The 20,411-nt window shown below is 33.2% G+C and overlaps 1 protein-coding gene across 1 annotated transcript; it reads left to right on the forward strand.

Moving 5' to 3' along the window:
- Positions 1–14,616: 14,616 nt before the first annotated feature.
- On the forward strand, positions 14,617–17,963 carry LOC18589290 (Protein kinase superfamily protein). Its single transcript, XM_007014180.3, has 7 exons — positions 14,617–15,117; positions 15,217–15,471; positions 15,581–15,738; positions 15,824–15,903; positions 15,995–16,130; positions 16,245–16,394; positions 17,686–17,963. The coding sequence occupies exons 1-7, from the start codon at positions 14,889–14,891 to the stop codon at positions 17,848–17,850; spliced, it is 1,173 nt and encodes a 390-aa protein (XP_007014242.2). The 5' UTR covers positions 14,617–14,888; the 3' UTR covers positions 17,851–17,963.
- Positions 17,964–20,411: the final 2,448 nt, after the last annotated feature.

Genomic DNA, 20,411 nt, shown 5'->3' on the forward strand with positions numbered 1-20,411 from the left:
TTGTAGGTTCACAGACTCGCACCTTATTGGTTAGTTGGGGGCCCACGTGTCACTGTAAAAGTAATTTTATACTTCAGTTATCTGATTTAAAGTATGTATGAATATATTTAGCTTTTACACCATGTTTTTGGCGAGTTTCGATATTTTCGAAGAAAAATGACGAAAATGCCCTTGTGAGCCAGATAGTAATATTTTATTGTTTTGATTTGAAAATAACTTATGATTTTTTGAAATGGGAGATTTAATAACTGTCGCTCACGGGAAAGATGTGGAAGCTGATACTAAGCCTTGCGGGGTTTTGATCGGCATTCGGGGTAATGAGTGCCTATCGAGACGTAGTGGCGGTTGTCACTGGCTCGATGGGAGTTCCAGGTCGTGACATAAGGATCCAGCCTAGTCACTGTCATTGAAACCCTTCAACTCATAGCTATCCTCATTCAAATACCTCAAACCAAAATTGAATGTTGTCACGATCGGGAACTCTCATCAGGCCCATGACAACCACCACAACGTCCCGATAGATATTTATTACCCGGAATGCCGATCGGAACCCCACAAGGCTTAGCATTAGGTTTCGCATCTCCCTGGTGAGCGACAGTTATTAAATCTCACATTTCAAGAAATCATAAGTCGTTTCCAAATCAAAATAATATAATATTATTTTCTGGCTCACAGAGGCATTTTCGTCATTTTTCTTCGAAAATATCGAAACTCGCCAAAAACATGATGTGTGGGCGAAAAACACATGTTTCATAATTAAAGTAAATTTAGATGTCTAAAATAATTATTTGAAACGAAATTATAAAAGTTTGAATAAAATAATAATATTTAATAAAATATTCTATTTAAAAAAAACAATATTTATAGAAAAATTCGTAAATAATTTTTGTAATGTAAAAGCTAAATATATTCATACGTGCTTTAAAGCAGATAACTGAAGTCTAAAATTTCTTTTACAGTGACATGTGGGCCATCAACTAACCAATAAGGTGCGAGTCTGTGAACCTACAATTTTGTCGATGCAAGGCTAACTGAAGTCCTTGATGCAATCGACTATCTACTTACTATCCTGAGCTTGAAATGTGGGGAATTGAGGGTGGTGAGATTATAAAATCTTAGTGAGTAAACAGACACCATCTAAACTATCTAAAGGCGAGTAAATGGAGACGAATTAAAATATTCTTTTCCAATATATGTTTCATAACATGAATATCCAATTTACTCAATTAATCAACATGGCTTATATATTTCACAAAACTTGGCTCCTGCCAAAATCATTCCCGGGGATGCCTTGGCCTAAGCATCTGACCGAGACCACCAAGGCAGTTAAATGTCTTTACATCCGAAATTCTAGTCATGCCTTGGCATTGGCTGAGTCTCACTCTCACGCAGTGGTCCATGTGAAGTGCACTCAAATCTTTACCTCTAGAGATACCTTTCACACGGCTCTCCAATCGAGGTAAGAATATAATAAAAATATTTGATTCTGTGCCCCTTCTCTTAGGCTGATCTATAGAACCTCCACTGCAGGGATTATGAATTATTTTATCTACCACCTGATTTATAAAATCTTTATTCGCATGACATGGCAATTTATCGCAATCTAGCCTCTCAAGGCTGAATACATAGTATATATAATTTTGATACAAATACAGACTTTGCCATTCATGCTCACATATTGCTATAAGCCATATAATTTAAAACACAATTTATAACACAAGCAAGCAGTCTCCAATTACTCTATTTTCAAAACTAGTATTCAATTTTCTAGAAAATTTATAAAATCATTTTATAAAATCACAATTTCTCCTAAAACATAGAAATTTACCATGTAAACCAATTTTCTATAAAATCACACAATTGTATAAAACTACTCTAGATAATTAAGACAATAATAAGTTTACTCACAGTTCTAAGAGTCGATGTACTCCTAATCTCAGTCTTCAAGCACAATCTCTGTACTTTTACTAGTGTAATTTGCTCACCACTTATCCACAATGTACAATACATAATCCACCACATTAATGCTTGACCATTATAAAATCAATTCAGGCTCGGTGTATATGCATGATATGATATGCAACTTATTCGACTATCGCTTAAATGAGGTGCCGACCTAATTCGGCCTATTACCCGATTAAATGACAATTGTGTTCGATTTGGCTCCAAATTGCTCCATTTCATTTCTAATACCTCAATCCACCAAACATTATTCAAATAACACCAATTTCAGCATCAAAACCCTCCTATTTCTTCATGAAAAAATTCGGCCATTACGGTGCACTAACACCGTGATTTTTCCTATTTAATTTTTCTCACCATTATTCATCATTTTCTAAGCCATTTCTCTTGAAATAATAACAATCCATCACCCACACACATCAAGGAAGATTCGGCCAATGATGATTCATGGAAAAAATGGATTCTTTTCTTGTTGTTTTGCTTCTAAATATGCTAAATTAACTAAAAACACTAACATATCTTAAAATCAATTCAATCCAACATCTTTCTCTCTCTATACCCATTTTGACCAGCCATGAATTCATCATGAAAACATGTAATTTAACCACAAAAAATAAGGAGAAATGCTTAAGGAAAATAGATTTTAAGTTTAAGTTGAAAAATCCTACCTTTTTCACTTGTTTTCCTTGATTTTCCATACTTTTTCTCTTGAAATTCTTCACCTAGGGTTTGTTCTTCCTTTTTTTCCCTCTCTTCCTTGCTTGGCTGAATATTTGGAGAGATAATGGGCTGATTTATGCTGATTTTTAAGTTAAATAATAAAATATCCTAAGCTCGACACATGGCATGTTTTCATTGGTCCATTTTTAAAACTTTAAAAATTTTAAACCTTTTATCTCCACCACATGATTATTCAAAGGTCAAAATGAGGATAAGGGAAGACCATGTGCTGGACAAATGTCCTGGTGGTGGAAAATTACAATTTTACCCCTAGGGTGACAAAATTACCATTTTACCTATATACTCCAAATTATACCAAAATTAAAATTTTTCACTTCTAAACTTCAAATCATACTCCAATAAGTCAAACGGGGCCAAAAAAATCTTTTCTAAAATTTTCATTTTGTCCCCAAGTAGCAAATGACCATTTTGCCCCTAGATAGTGAAAATTTCGGTTTGACTCCAAATTGATCCTCGATATCCGAATTACTATTTTGAGTCATCCTTGGACTGTGAAACTCTCAATTTCACCTTAAAATTCCTATTTGAACTAGTTCGAGGCTTAATCGACTTAATGATACCATTAGAGGCAATATCATCTTTTAACGATTTCTCAAACTTCCTAAATATGCAACCATTCTATTGAGCATGTAAATGACGTCGTAATTATTTTATAGAGTAGAGTTTGACAAATGTACCTTTGACATACTTGAGAATCCTCTTGGCAACCTTCAAATGTAAAGTTGAAGGATTTTGTATAAACCTAGATAACAAACTTGTAGAAAACATTATGTTAGGCTTGGTTGCAGACAAGTACAAAAGAGAGCCAATCATACTTTTGTAAACTTGACCATCAACTAGAGTTAAGACATCATTTTTACTAAACTTGACACCAGTAAATAGTGGAGTAGGCACAGTCTTGTAGAAGGTCATGTTAAATTTCTTTAACAAATCCTTTGCATACTTAGATTGACGTAATGCAATCAAGTCATTTGTCTGTACTACTTCCAACCCCAAAAAATAAGTCATTAACCCCAAATCATTCATCTCAAATTCTTTCATCATTTTCTACTTGAATTCCACCAACACATCGTTATTAAGACCTATGAGCAACAAATCATCAACCTAAAAAGCTATTATGAGTGCAATTGAGCCATTTGAATATTTCACATACAATATTGACTCATTAACACTTCTTTGGAATCCTTGTCTTCTAAAATGATCATCTATTCTATCATACCAAGCACGTGGGGCTTGCTCAAGGCCATATAATGCCTTAATTAATTTGTAGACCTTACCTTTAGAACTTTCTTCAATGTAACCTTCAGGTTGCTTAATAAAATATCTCTTGATACGTAGCTATTTAGAAATGCTGATTTGACATTCAATTGGTAAATTATCCATCATTCCCTTACTGACAAAGCAGTGAGCATTCTAATAGTATCATGCCTAGCCACAAGTGCAAAAGTCTCCATATAATCTACTCCATAAACCTATGCATACTCTTTGACCGTAAAAATGCCTTTATATTTGTTCACAGAACCATCAAGATTCAACTTTATTCTGAAAATCCATTTGGCTCCTATCACATTTTGTCCTGCTCGTTTATCCACTAGTACTTAAGTATTGTTCTTCTTAATCATGTTGATCTCGTTATCCATAGTATCACCCAATTTTTGTTTGTCACAGCTTCTCTGTAGCTGGTTGGTTCAAAAATAGCTACATTAGCCATATTGTAAATCTCACTTAAGTTTCTAGTTCCTCTAACAACAAGACTTTCATCTTCAATATTTTCAGAATCATTATCATCAATCAGTTGTTGATCTTTTTCAGTATCAACTACTAGATCAAAGTACTTAACAGTGACATTTTGCCAATTTCATTTTTGCCCTTCATCAAAGTTGACATCCTTGTTGACAAACACTTTGTTTGACTGAACAACATATAGTCTATAGCCCTTTGACACCTCATTATAACCAATGTGCATAGCAAATATCGACTTAGAATCAAATTTGGATTTTCTCTCATTAAGTATTTTTGCATAACATGTGCATCTAAAAACTCTCAAATGAGCTATAGATGGTTTGTATCCAAACCACATTTCAAAAAGAGTTTTTTGAGATAGAATATTGGTATATGCCCTATTCAATATATAATTGGCAGAGTTTACTACCTTAACCCAAAACTTCTTTGGCAATCCCATCTGATACAATAAACACATCCCCATCTCAACCAATGTTCTATTTTTCCTTTCAAATTTGCCATTCTGTTATGGATTGTAGGTGATAGTTAGCTGATGTTGTACACCATATTCAGCCAGTAATTTCTCAAATTTTGCTACAGTGAACTCAGAACCATTATCACTTCTCAATGTTTTAATACTTAAGCTTGAGAAGTTCTCAACTAATGTTTTGAACTTTGTGAAATTCTTCAAAGCATTAGGTTTTTGCTTCAAGAAATAAACCCAGCAATACGTAGTGAAATCATCAAGAAATAGTATATAGTATCTGCTTCCACTAAGAGAATTTCATTGATCCACTTATATCAATATGGACTAACTCTAATTTCTGAGTTGCTTTCCAACTACTTTTCTTAGGAAACAACTTCTTGGTTTGTTTATAAAATTGACAAGCTAAACACAATGTTTCTTGTTTGGTGATATCAAGTAGGCCCTCAACTAATTGACCAAATGCCATATGAGACAGTGAACCATAATTCACGTGTCCTAGCCTTTTGTGCCATAGCTTAAACTCATCCTTCTCATTGTACAAAGTAGTATGCTTAGTATCTTTCAAGTACACAAGATATCAATTGTTTTTCATATGAATAGTAAACATTTCTGCACCACAAGGATCAAATACAATACAAAATTTGTCTTTGAACAACAAAGCATAATGCTTATCAGCTAATTATCCAACACTCAGTAGGTTATAATCTGCCATAGCGCACACTTGTTATATGTTTCATACTTGATGTGGTTTCAACAACTACAATACCAACACCAAGTACTTGCAGATATTCACCATTTCCAATTTTAACTTCAGATATCAAACTAGTATCAAGATCAGTAAACAAAGACTGATTACTTGTAAGATGATGAAAACAAGCACTGTCCAATAACCAAATACTTGTCTTACCAGAATCCTTACCCATTTTAGCCATAAACAAAACTTCTTCATTCTTAGTCTCCTGCTTAGCTACATCAGCCTGAGTTACAAGTTCTGTCATTTTGTTCTTGCACACTCTTTCAACATGCCCCATTTGCTGACAGGCCTTACATTTGACATTAGGCCTAAACCAACTATATTTTTCAATATGATTATTTTTCTTGCAATTTGAGCAAGGAGGATATTTACTTGTTGATTTGCCTTGCTTCAAATCAATTGATTTAGTTCCTTTTGATTCATTTTCTTGGAATTATTCCCTTTGAGTTTTAACCCCTTGGTCTTAGCCATTAAGGCATTTTCCACCAGATCATCAACTATTAAGGCTCTTCTATGCTCTTGAGCTAGTAGGGCATTTATAAGTTCATTCACAAAGATTTTAGTTAAGTGCTTAAATTCTTCCAGAGAGGATATTATTACTTCAAACCTTTCTAGTAAGCTGATTATGAACTTAGCTACAACTCTTCTCTCAAAAACATCCTCTCCAAGAAACCTTAACTAATTAACTATCGTTAAGACTTTATCAGTATAAGCTTGAATTCCTACTTCATTTTTCATTTCCTACATTTCAAATTCCTATGACAAAATCATGATCTATATCATTTTAGTTCTCTCATTCCCTTGAAATTCATCTCTTAAGGTTTCCAAAACAAGTTTAGGATCATCTAAATTAATAATCCTAGCAAATATAGAATATGAAACAGCAAACTGAAGACAAAACAAAGCCTTATACCTCTTAGCCACTTTTTTCTCTGTGTTGCTTGATTTGAGTGATTGTTGGGTTGCCATGCCTTTGAATTGAGAGCTTTCTAGTCTCTACTACATCCCATAAGTCGAACACCTTTAGGTAAGAATGCATCTTCAGGGCCTAAATCTGGTAATTAGAACTAGAGAATGTAGGAGGAGATGAGGTAGAAAAACCAACAGTAGCCATTTTACTTTCTTCAAATCTATTGATCAGCTTTAGGAATGAATTCTTAAGAAAATAAACAGTCCCATAAGAATACTGCTCTAATACCATGAAGAGATTTTCAGAGTGAAGTTTCTAGAAAAATAAGATGAACTTAAGAATAAAGAGGAAAGCTTGAGTCAATAGAGAATAATCAAAATTTGGGGAAAAACTCTCAATGGTTATTTTCATTAAGGTTATATATCCTTGCTAAACGTACTGAGCTCTATAGATTTAGCCTTGGTTAATGTGAAAAATAAAAATAGTCAGCTGAGCACAAAAAACAATGGCATTGTTTTCTGTGCTTTGCAACAGTAGCAACAACATGGCTGTTAGGCGTTACATTTGACTCAAAACCACAACACTATTGTAAGTAAAAGGAAGAAACAAGAAACAAGATTAAAATGACAAAGCATGATACCGTATGACACTAAGTAAAACTCATAAGTGAAATGACACAGAGACAGTCGTTTAGGCACTACAGTTTGGTAAAGTAAAAAGCAAAACTACACCGTTTCCTAGACTCAGTTCTTCAATCTTCAAACCATCGTTGGTTCACCCCATTCTTCATCTCCTTCACTTTCAAAGAAGAGATTAAATCTTCAACAAGCTTTTGTTTTTCAGCCAAGAAATATTTTCTCTTTAAATGACATGTGCAAGTCACACGCCACTTGTGGCTTTCTCGATGCCAAAAACTTTCTCTAGGAGATTGGAGTCTATTGTGGTCGTCAACGTGCCAATCAAATACGTTGTAGATCATGACACGCACCGAACCAAGAGTGGATCGGATTTCTACAGTAATTCATCTTCAACTCTAGAGTTTGCTTTTATTCATTTTAGTCCCTAACTTCTTTTTGCTAAATTTTTTGGTCATACAAATCCAAATGATGCAAATGGTTATATACTAAAGGAAAGGTTGTCAAGGAAGGATTCTATTGGCGTAAAAAATATTCAAGAAAGACAAATATAAAACAAAGTTTAGGGTTTAACAACTAGGGTTTCATTTTTCTCCTTCTTTACTCATCACATCAAATTCAAAACTTTCAAATATTAATATATAAGCATATATTAGGATCATATCATGAAATAGTTAACTCTAGAAATATGCTTTTTTACTATTGTCATTAAGGTGTCATAAAAACTTCAAAAACTAGATAATCATAAAACATAGACATAATCAATCATTTCTAGCGTGTTAATCATATTTTTTTACAGACCATAACAGTATGAAAACACACGAATAAGCTGTAACATCAATGTAAAAAAACTATGGATGTAATAAAAGTTCAAAAGAATCTTACTCTAATCTAATATATATTAGCCTTTTTTTTTTTCAAGATTAATCCAAAGTATCTCCTAGATTTTGATTCTGGATATTTTACACGTATATTGATCTCTGCAAATTTGTCGCGAAAACCTACTACAAACACGAGCAGTGACAAACTTTGCCTAGTGCAAAAACCATAGCTTGAAAATGGAAAAAGGTGGGTGAAAAACTATTACAAACACGAGCAGTGACGAACTTTGCTTAGGGCAAAACCTTAGCTTGATAATGGAAAAAGGTGGTTTTCAGGTTAATTGTTTTTTTAATTGTTCTGACTATTGTGATTGTGTTTGGATGAAAAGTCTCAACTTATTTATAGAACCCCTTTTGTCGTAACTTTAAATTCATAGGTAATCTTAATATATAATTATCATACAATTATTCAGATAACTTACTTTACCAGGATAAAGAAAGGGTAAATCCTAATCTTTTGGTAGACTTGGTTAGATAAGCTAAACTATCATGAGTGTTGTCCAAGAAGTCTAGCAACATAAAAACATGTACATGGAGAACAGTATAGCAAAGCAAAGGCCGGCTTCTACTTCTACTTCTACGTATGAAACCCTAAAGCCTAGCAATAGCACACGTTAATTTCAATTTTAACAACCTTATACAAATCTTCTGCAATGATTATTTAAATTGTATTGTTTTATGATTGATGACTTGGTACTTGCCTTCAACGTTCAAAGTACTACAAACCCAAAAAAAGAAAAGACCAAGACCAAAAAAGAAACAGACCAAGACCTCGTTGAAGGTACATGCTTTAGGTTTAGTGTCTTAATTAGGAGACAATGTAACATCACTTTCTTTGGTTTGAAGATTGTCCATTGCTTGTTAACATTGGCAGAGAAACTTTGGTAGAAAAAGTGGGCACAGCATTTGCAAGGTTGTGGTCCTTGCCTTGGTTAATTGGAGGGAAAACATCGCCAGTATCATGGACAAAGGTTAGACGCAATGTTGTTTTAGCAGTGCTTTACCTTATCTCTAGATTAAATCTGTTTTGGTTGACCATATCTCTAGAATGATTCTTTTTATGGTGTGTGGCATGCTTCATCTTGGTAAAATGAATGCGACCAGCGGTCAAAAAAGGAGAAACAAAAGTGAGAGATTTTTTATTTTCTTTTTTCCCCTCACTACTTAAAATATACATATAAGCAGAACTCTACTTGTATTGTACGAGCTTAAGTTAATTAAACAAGTATTAATAAAAATAGTTTCTTTTCTTTCTTTAATTAATAAAAATGTTTTATTACATGAATTAACCGAGGTCTAAAATAGATTTTTTTAATAATATTTTGTTAATTAAGCATGACACTGTTTTGTATTCTCTTAAATGATATTCTTAATGGTACTTAAAAGGATATATACTCACGTTATGCAAAGCTTTTTTTCAATTAAAATTCATTTCAGAAGTAAATAATTATTTATTTACTAGATAATGTTAGTTTTTATATTCTAGAATACATGCATGACTTGGTTTTTACATTAATTATTACACATCAACTACTTTCTTTCTCTGATTTTGAATATTTTCACATGCTATGTTTACTGTCCAGGTCTACAAGAAATGTAGATAGATATTGGGATGTACTTATATTGGGAGACTGATAGCATATGACAAAGTATATTTTCTTGAGTTGCCTTGGCGAGGTCAAAGTGGGTTTCACTTGGGAATGCTATTTTCTTTACCCAATTTTAAAGAGTTTGGATTTTTTACCCAAGTTCTAACCATTAAGTTATCTTATTGGAGATTATATTCCTTTGTGCGTTGTAGTTTAACCATATTCCATACCTCATGTTTTCTCTCTCGACACTCGTATGCTCTACTACTACCATACCTTTACACCCTACTCTTGATTAAAAGCATCCCACCTTCCACTACCTCTTATGTACTTCTTCAGAGAAGCCCATACTTACTATAGTTTTTACCAACCCTTGTACGGTTTGTACCAAAACTCTTCATGCACGTTTCTTCTTCTTTCCAGCATATCATCTGATGTAGGATGAGTTATCTTATTGAGCGCATCAATTTCATCTATATATACAGCCTATAAATACACCAAACATGACTCCATTAATGTAAAGACTTATTCTCTTTTTATCTCTGCCTCCAGTCTTCCTCCTAATTAGTTGGAGGGGAAAAATCAACCTTTTTAGACATCTTTGACCTATTACCAAAAAAAGTAATGCTAATCTGTACTTCAGACGCATGCGCTACTGTCTAATTACTCATATAGATATAACTAATAACAATTTTACAGCATTTATTGTCATTTTTCTATTAGTAGTCGGACAGTGAACTGTCAGACACCTTACTTCCCCTCAAACAATAATGCCCAAGCTTAAATTCCTTTAAGGACTCTGTAGTCCTTCTTTCTGCCCTGTCTCTATTCTATGTTATTACGAAGTTGCAACACTGCCTCACAATCCATCTATAGTACTGATTACTTTCATGAATCACGAATAATGAAAACGATCATGTATTAAATAATTAATGTTACGATCAATTACACTAATTAATCAAGGGTCAATTATATATTTCAGCAAGTCGCTACGTTCACGAATAAATACTATATATTCCAAAAAATAATTCATATATAAATGTTGACTGATGTTTTTCTCTAAGTGCATGCCGCAAATAAGAACTGCCTCACGTTGTTATTCATGCATTTACTGCACATGATGTGAAATTTCATATATATATATATACATATATATATATATATATATATATATATATATTGAGATTGTTCGTCATCTAGAGATACATGGTTGAAAATTAAACCAAATTTGACTTCAGTGGACTTTTTTATTCAGACTTGCAGCAGTGAGTCCAAGGAAATATAACCAGCAATGTATTGTATGATACTTTGCCATGGGATGTCATCTTCATTCACACACGCTCTGGTACTGGAGGAACTTAGAGTTTATTTGAGGCAGATTTTCAATGGCCGGATAATGCCCCACAACAGATATGGCTCAAAGCCAAGAAAGCTTGGGATGTTCTGCATTGTCGAGAACAGAGAATGAAGTCTGAAATTCTAGTAGCCTGGGTCAAAACAAGTTATCCTTATGTGAAGCTAAACGTGGATGGTAGTGCAAAAGGCCAACCGGGCGATGCTGTAGCTAGAGGATTAGTCAGGGACGAAAATGGAAATTGGTTATTTGGGTTTGTCTATTTCTTTCTCACTTGGAGCAAAGCTTTGGGCAATTTTAAAGGGTTTAGAATTATGCTGGGAAAGAGGCTTTAGACTAGTCTTGGTAGAAACTGACTCTTAAACTCGCTATTCAGAAGCTATCTCAACAGGGGTTTCATTTGGATTCATGTGCGAGCATTGTGAAGATTATACAGAAGCTTCTCCAGCGAGATTGGTCTTGTTTTCTCACTCACGTGTTGCGTGTAGCTAAATAGTTACGTGGACTGGATATATGGCAACTAACTATAATAATCTTCCTTTAGGTCTACATGTTTTTGAGGTCCCTCCACCAAATATCTCCTCCTTGTTATGAGCTAATATATTAGGTATATCTTGGGCCAGACTTATGTAATTTGAGTTTTTTATTAAATAGATGCCTCCCTTAATAAAAAAAAAAATCATATTTTAAATGGAACAAGTTGAAGATCAATTACGCCCGTTATCATTTTTCTTTATCTTAAATTATAGTCAACCATCATATAGTATAAGAGACTAATATATAACTACAGGCTCTAACTTTCTCAAGACTATGTCTTTCTTCTACTGACTTTTTTTTATACATATGTTAAATAATCAAAACATCTAGTGATGTGTACGTCTCTACGAGTATTTCTCGATAATGGGCTTGTTGTGAATAAATTTATACGCATGAAGAATTGTCGTTTCCTTTCTATATATTGAACGAAATTTTAAATTTTCCTGTAAAAAATTGTCTAAAATAAATTGAAGATCACGTTGATTATATAGGATTTTCTTGCAAATTACGTCTTCAACATTAATCTTAATTGACCTATGGTGATTATGATAATCTTGTCGTCGTGCTGTTATTTGCAGCATTGAACTTGCAGTCCCTTGCTCTCTTTGATTTGTATTTCCTTGTAAATTAATTATAAAAGGAACAATTTTTTTATGGCATAAAAGGACTGCAGAAAGGAATCGTTTATGATGGTTCTAGAATCAGGATTTATCGTTTTGCATATCTCATATGAATGTCATCTAGTACTTTTTTTCCTCGCTTTTTAAGATTAAGAGCACTATTTGTGATAAACCAAAAAATATTTGTTGAGTAAAATGTATTTAATTAAGATGTACCAAGACTTTGATTAAACAATACATTTCTATGGCTTTCATTCTTTAATAATCAATTCTAGAAAATCCATTGGATTACCTACCCTGTTTTGGACCCTGCGATACAATATTAGATCCAAGCACATTGGGACCCCAGCTTGGTCTAACAAAGTTAGGCTTGAGTTTTGAGGAAAAAACAATTAGAGCACAATTTAAAAGTTCATTTAATTTTTTTTTAAAATTTTACTTTTATAAAGCAATAAAATTTATCAATAATGCAAAACAGTGATATCATTAGATCAGGTTTAGTATATGAAGTGTCAAAAGATTACGTAGATTAATTATTTTAAATGATGAAACTCTCTATGCCTTTCCAAAAAATTTATCTAGATTAAATAACAAAAATTTAATGATTCATCATCTGTGTTGTTTAATTATATGCTACCTGCTACTTTAATTTTTTCGACATAATATATTTTAAAAAACTCTTCAACTATTTAAAAATATTCCAGTAAATCTTTCTTCTTCTATTATGTTGAATCAAACTTTTATATTTTTATTTTGGATCAAATAAACTCTTATGATTAATGGTTAACTAATAGTTATTAGTTAAAATACTACTTATCATTTTATACCTATGTGGTAACAATATAGCGTTGATATAGAGGGTAAAAAATGTTATATGACTATATCATCATGTGACACCATTATTCATTATGATAGGTCAACATATCACTTTAACATCATGTCGTTTAAAATAACAAGTGACTTCTCGACTAACAACAATGAATTTATTTGACTCAAAATAAAAATATAAATAATTAATTAAAATCATAAAAAAATAAAAATTTATTTAAATTTTTTTGAATAATTCAAAAACTTTTTTAAATATTAATTATTTTTTTTGTAACATATGTTTAACTTTTGTCTTATAAATCTTACCACATCCAATTCAAGATTTAAATTTGAAAAATTTGAAGATAAAGTTTTATATCTTAATAGTTGAAATATTCCTTGGGTGGTTAATGATACTGTCTCTTTTGAATTTTTATGCAAACATTAAAGTATAAAAATGATGTTAATTTTGACCAGCTTTTCTTAAAATATAATGAAGAAATGTGTCGAAAGGGTCCAAGCATCCTCTTTTCATTCCCACCAATGGCTGGCTAAAAATGCATACCAACAACTCATTGCCAACACATATGCTGCGACAATACATGCAGCCTGCACATACCTCCATTTTGGAGCAGATGTCACATTTTATCTTATCTTCCATTTTTGGGTATGAGCAGCTGAGCAAATACACCACCAATACCACAGCCTCAAAGCTTTTGGATCATTTAAATAATTTGAAGTGACTTTATCTTTGATATTCAAGTTTGACTTTAAAAATATAATCAAGATTTGATTTGCTCAATAATTACCGCTAAGGAATTCAAAATCTAATTGATTTAACTTAAATAAAGTTTAAGAATATATAATTAATAAACATTATGTTTTCCTTAAACCGATCCTCATTTTCCTTCCATCATAGTAAAAGGGCTTCCTGTCACTTCGACCATAAATAAGTAATATTCTGACAATAAGACTTTTTGTGTCTGTGTGTTTTTTTTTTTTCGTTTTCTCAAGGGAGGATATTGAAATTATAACATTATACACCTTAATCCCCAAGGTTTGTGTCCCTTGTCATATCTTAGTGATTAAATGCTCATTTTCATTTGCATTGAATTAATCATTATGTAATAAATGGAAATTGATAGCATTTATATAAAAAAAGTTGACAGCGTTAAGTGCATGGGAAATGAAATTTCATGGCTAAATTCAATTTAATTCTGATTTAATTCATATCTAAATTCAATATCAATTAAATGTGAACTCAAGTTATAATTAAAAATCGCATCATAGAGTGTAGGTGCATTGAAAAAATAAATAAAATGGTAAAATTTTATTGCTTCAATAAAACAAATACACAGCTCATCGAGAAGAAAATCAAAGGAAAAAGGGGGCAGGCGGCCTAGTTGCTTCCCTAAACCCTATTAAGTAACCCACAAAAGCGCCAACCCCAACCCAGCCCTCATTGGCGTCCCAATGGTTGGATCATCATTTGGTGCTACGCTTTTTTGAGTAAAAATCACATAAATGAGGGTTAAAGACGGGCACTGTGACTTCCTATTTATGTCCCGCACTGCATTTAAGCCTTTTACTTAACACTCTCTTGTCTCTCTCACATTCATTAATTAAGCCTTTATCATCCACACAAATATTTTCATCTGCCCCCTCCCCCTTCTCCTTGAAACCAATCAAGTATCCTCTTTTTGACTCCTTTCGCTTCTTAACTCCCTGTTTCCTTAATCATTTAACAATAATAAAGAGGATCTGTTGAACTGCAGAACTTCTTTTCTGAGCTGGGTTTTCCTTTTTCCTTTCAAGGCTTCTTTTCTTTCTTTGTTGCTAGCTAGCTCCTGCATGAAACAGAGTTCCCTCACTTGCTTGTCACTATTGCAATGAAGTATATCAGAACCAACAGCTTCAAACGGTTGTTCTCATTAAAAAGACGCAGTTTTGAAGAAGATGTTGCAAACACCCAACATGGGGTTTTTGAAGAAGAAGAAGAAGAAGACAACCGCAAAGAAAGCTCCAAGATTGTTTCAGTTACAGAGCATTCTCAGAGACCTTCGTGGAGATGCTTCTCCTTTCAAGAAATCTCTCTTGCCACCAATGCTTTTAGCTCAGGTTTCTTTCAACTGTTCAAGCTTTTTTCCCTCAAGTTTGGTTGTTTTTTTTTTCTCTTCTGGGTGTTAATGTTTTTCATTTTATTATTTGGATAAGCAGAGAATTTGGTAGGCAAAGGAGGGTATGCAGAGGTATACAAAGGAGTGATGAAGGATGGGGAGGAGATTGCAGTGAAGAAACTAACAAAAGCTTCAACTGATGAAAGGAAAGAGAAGGATTTCTTGACTGAAATTGGAACTATTGGTCATGTCTGCCACCCAAATGTATTGTCACTTTTAGGCTGTTGCATTGACAATGGCCTTTATCTCATCTTTCAGTTCTCTTCCAAAGGCTCTGTTGCTTCTCTTCTCCATGGTATCAAATGCAAAATCTTGGGGTTTTCTTTAATCAAAGTCAACTGGGACATTTCTGGGTTTTGGTATGTTTTTTCTCTTCCTTTTTTATTGACTTTTTGTTGCTGCAGATGCGAATTTGCCATCAATGGACTGGAAAACAAGGTATAAGATTGCAATTGGTACTGCAAGAGGACTCCATTACTTACATAAAGGATGTCAAAGAAGGATAATTCACCGGGACATTAAGTCTTCGAATATTCTATTGACTGCAGATTTTGAACCTCAGGTGCCTATATCAAATTTGCTCTGTTTGACTTACTTTGATCAGACTAATTGTGTTCTAACTGTTTCTTCATAATTTTATGTTATAGATATCAGATTTTGGACTAGCAAAATGGCTTCCTTCTCAATGGACACACCATTCAATTGCTCCAATTGAAGGGACATTCGGGTACTATATTCTACAAACCTTTTCTCCCTCCTTTTTAAAAGAAAGCATAACGATGAATTTGGTTTAAATGGCTATGCTACATGTCCTGTAGGCATTTAGCGCCTGAGTACTTTATGCATGGAATTGTGGACGAGAAGACAGATGTGTTTGCATTTGGAGTTTTTTTATTGGAGATTATTTCAGGGAGGAAACCAGTTGATGCTTCTCACCAAAGCTTGCACTGCTGGGTAATGCCTCTCCTCAAATTAGAACATCATCCTTCCTTAACCTTTGTTAGTAAAGAAATAGATGGTTATGTGAATTTCATGCCTTTATTAATTGTAACCTTCTGAACTCAATAGGCAAAACCACTCTTGAAACGCGATGAGATTGAAAAATTGGTAGATCCAAGGCTCCGAGGGGCCTTTGATGTTTCGCAGCTAAAAAGACTTGCCTTCGCGGCATCTCTCTGCATTCGAGCATCTTCAGCTTGGCGTCCTACCATGAATGAGGTATTTTATCTGCTATGCTGGACCATGTCATGTGCATCACCAGTAATTCAATTACTTGCACATGTTCATCAATGAATACGAATTTATTGTTGACCCCATGCATCCAAATCTGGTCTTGCACATACATTTCTTATAGGATGATGTAATTTTCAAAGGCTCTAATGTTCCTGACGAGTCATACGCATTTCAGATGCTGACTATCGCTTCAATGCCTAGCAATCTATTTAATCTTTGAAATTAAGTTCCCTTGACAGATACGATGATATTTGCATACCAGTGGTGCACTTCTTCTTCCCATAATACAAGGCTTTAATTCAATGCATTTCGTCCTTCCAATTAGGAATGCAGATACACTAAGCTTGAGTTTTGATCAATAAACAAAACTTCCTGATGAGGATCATTAGATTATGAATACAATAGTTACCTTATAGTTTATAGCTAAGTGACTTACAGTATTCATATAGGTGTGTTCTGGTATTTAAAAAACACCAACTTTGTTAATATATTATGATTTTGTCAGCTGTCATCTTCTTAAAATTATGGTGGTTCGCCTGTAATGACTTTGCACATCCTTTTCACTGGTAAGGACTGCAACATGCAAACTTAGATTTGGTCATTTTTTGGTGCTGGAGATGGGCATATATCCGGTCTTTTACGCAATTTTAATCACTCAGAGGATGTTCTATCCTACCTAACCTAAACCTTGAAGCTAATACAGAAACTAAAATATGACAAACCCATGTGATTACAAGGATCAGAAAATCATTACAAAATGATTGGAAAAGCGGGTCCTGTTTTGACTTATCGTTGCACCATAGTGTATTTTAAACATAAAATACGTGTGTAATTACCCTTTTCTCTACAGTTATGATTATTTGCTTTGAAATTTGGGACTACCACTTGCTGAAGCAACTGAAATGGAAGTGCAATTTGTCAAAAAATATTATATATAGAATTCCCAAGTAATGCTGCTAGATTTTTGTTCATTTAAAGCTTAAACGTGTCAAGTGCATTAAAAAGAAGGGGATACAACACCAGCCAAGGCTGATTTATATGTTAACCCGAAAAAGTCATGATAGAAATATGTAATTATTGAGCTCATGGGCCTCATTTTCTTGTCATGAATCACATAAAGCACATGTTGCACAGGCACCCTTTTTGACAATTCAAAACTTATGCATATATGATGACAAAATACTTTATTTATTTCTTTAGCCAATTCTTCAAGTCAAATTTCGCTTCTATATCCAATGAAACCCTTGAAGCAAATTCTTTTCCTGTTAATTGATAGGTTTTGGAAGTTCTTGTGGAAGGTGGTGATACTGATAAAGAGAGGTGGAAAATGCCAGAAGAAGAAGAGGACCAAGAAGAATTCTGGGGCTTTGAGGATCTTGAATATGAATGTCATAGTTCTTTCTCAGTTTCTCCAGAAGATTCAATCTCTACAAGTTCTTAGAGGGAAATTGATCCAAGTGCTAAGAAAATCCCAACCACTGCTATTGTCTTCATGTAAATACAAATATTGTTGCAATTATAAATACATATATAGAGTGAACTATTACATCAAAACTTCCCCTTCAGTATTAGACACTCATTTCACCTTCTATGTCCTGCTTCCAATAAATGCCCAAGGAAACCTCCAACTGGAAAAGGGTAAAGAAAATGTCAAATGGATGGGAAGAGATATAACAAAAAAGTGTCAACCAATGCGTTAATAAGTCATCCCAAAAATAGTAATGCCATTTTGTCCCATTTTTTAACTTGTACTACACACAAATGATATGCAAAATAATACTTTAACCATTTATTTCTTGCAAGTAGTCGAATGATCTGATCATAAAAAACTCAAGCCTGTATAATGTTATGAGTTAAAATGAAAAGATTGGTTTAAGCTTCCTTTTTTGTGTGGATAGACAATGAAGTGCCTGAAAAGGATGAGTATTATTGCTCATTGATGGAAACACCAATTATTATTAGTACTGTCATGTCGGCTCCCTCATGTTGCTGATGAATTTTTGTGATAAGAAGTGAAAGAAATCTCTTAAAACGAAAAAAATAAAAAAACAACTGCATTAGTTACTATCAATAATAACTACATTAATAATTAAATAATAACCATACTAAGGATGGTTCAGAACAATGACATAACCCAAAAATGAGCTAATGAGTCACCTTGTCATGCCAGGTATTTTTTTTTAGTCCTATCCCAAGTCCTGGTAGGGACTGCCCCTGGTGGAACCCATGCCAGATGTGCATCTCAAATTATGAATCACATCTTTCCTTCTGGGGCATAATTTGGGGTTCTCTAAATTATTCTCGAGACATAGCCTGGTCATCTCTTTTCATAGGCTCAAGTCCCAACATAACATTTCTCCTTAAATTCCTTTTTTTAATCCAATGGTAGAATAACTCATAACATAATGAGCGATATTCTTTTCCTTTATTTAATTCTATGTTGTTGTCTTTTTAAGAATGAGTTTGGTCTTTATTTTTTGGGTATTAAACAATCAAAGAACTAATAATGGGATCTCAAACTAAAAGCTTTTGTACCAAAAAAGTTAGCTTATAAAATAGTAGTAACCTATTTTCCAATGGAATACTTAAACAGTTTGAATTTGAGATTTCATTTGAATATTTCGAACTCAAATATTAAAAAAATTATATAAAATGAAAAAAAGAGAGATTCTTTTCGATTATGCTACAAAAAATATTCATGTGTAAAAGAAAAATGCTGACTCAAAAATGATTAAGGCCTCAAATGTTTCTTAATGGATTCAATAATGCCGTTGAGACAAGGATTCTATACTAGGAACAATAGAGAGATTGAGTCTATATAATATATACAAAGTGCATGCAATGATTTAGTGTTGTAAAATGGAAGCAAGAACACATGGCGGTTGATGAACAGTTAGACTTGCCCTCCTGATAATGGGGCCGGCACAGGGACAAATTAATGCTCCGAAAGAACAATGAGACCCCAGAAAAAATGTGTTAGTTGAACGCTGAGAGTGCTTGTTGTTTACGAGTTAGGAGCATCTTTAACCTTATTTTAGTCTGATTTTAAAGTTGACGAGTGGTTTAACTTATAAAGACTCAAAGGAACTGGTAGTGCAACGACAAATGATATCCCATAATTCATTCACAAAATCGTGGCGTTTTGTATAGCAAACAGTTGTTCAGATAAGATTAATTAACGAAGGCAACATTTCCTTTCCAGTGAATTGATTAAGTTATCCATCTTTTACGAATTATAATAAGTTTTTTCTTGATCAAAACCCTCATATAAATTAAGGGTCTGATCGAGATTAAGGAAAGTGTTAAATATAGAAACTAAGTGACAATAATTTTTGTTACCATTTTAATAAAAATTGGATGAATGTTAGAGAAAGATAGACCGGTGGAAGAAAGAAAGTAATGGAGGTAGGTACTTCTTTACCAACCTTCATTTTCATTTTATTTTTTCTGTGTGCATTGTATCCTGCTGGCGGATGGAATATTGAATGGATGAAAAATGCACTCATGGTCTTTAAACCATAAAATTTATGTATCTAGAAAGCATATATAATTAATAGTGTACAAAGTAGCTGGACAGCTTATCGACAAATGTACGTAGAAACTAGAAAGCATTCATTACTAAATAGTCAACTAGCTGATTAATTCGGTTGGGATTCGTAAGGAATTTTGACTCTCATCTCATGTTATTATCAAGCCGGATACTAATATTTTTTCTGGAAAGAAATAGAAAATTTTTCTTGGGTTGGCTCAACAGTATGATCCTGTTTTTTGCAATCCATACTTTTTGTTTAATTAATATATTTTAATAGGAATTCTTTTTTTAAAAAGAAACTGTTGTTAATTACTTTTCTTATTTGTTTGAGGCCGGATTTTCAAAATTAGTAAAATTTTATCAAATTAAGTTGTGTTGACTGAGTTAAAAGCAACTATACATGATAACTTTTAACTACAAGTCATGTCATAATTTATTGAATTTATAATTAATTCAGTAACAGACCTATC

Source organism: Theobroma cacao, chromosome 9 (assembly GCF_053813885.1).
Source record: "Theobroma cacao isolate CCN51 chromosome 9, ASM5381388v1, whole genome shotgun sequence".
Lineage (NCBI taxonomy): Eukaryota > Viridiplantae > Streptophyta > Magnoliopsida > Malvales > Malvaceae > Theobroma > Theobroma cacao.

Coding starts and splice junctions, on each gene's coding strand:
- LOC18589290 (XM_007014180.3), top strand. CDS start 14,889: ATGAAGTATATCAGAACCAACAGCTTCAAACGGTTGTTCTCATTAAAA. Junction 15,904..15,994: donor CCAATTGAAGGGACATTCGG/GTACTATATTCT, acceptor CATGTCCTGTAG/GCATTTAGCGCCTGAGTACT. Junction 16,131..16,244: donor ACCAAAGCTTGCACTGCTGG/GTAATGCCTCTC, acceptor TGAACTCAATAG/GCAAAACCACTCTTGAAACG.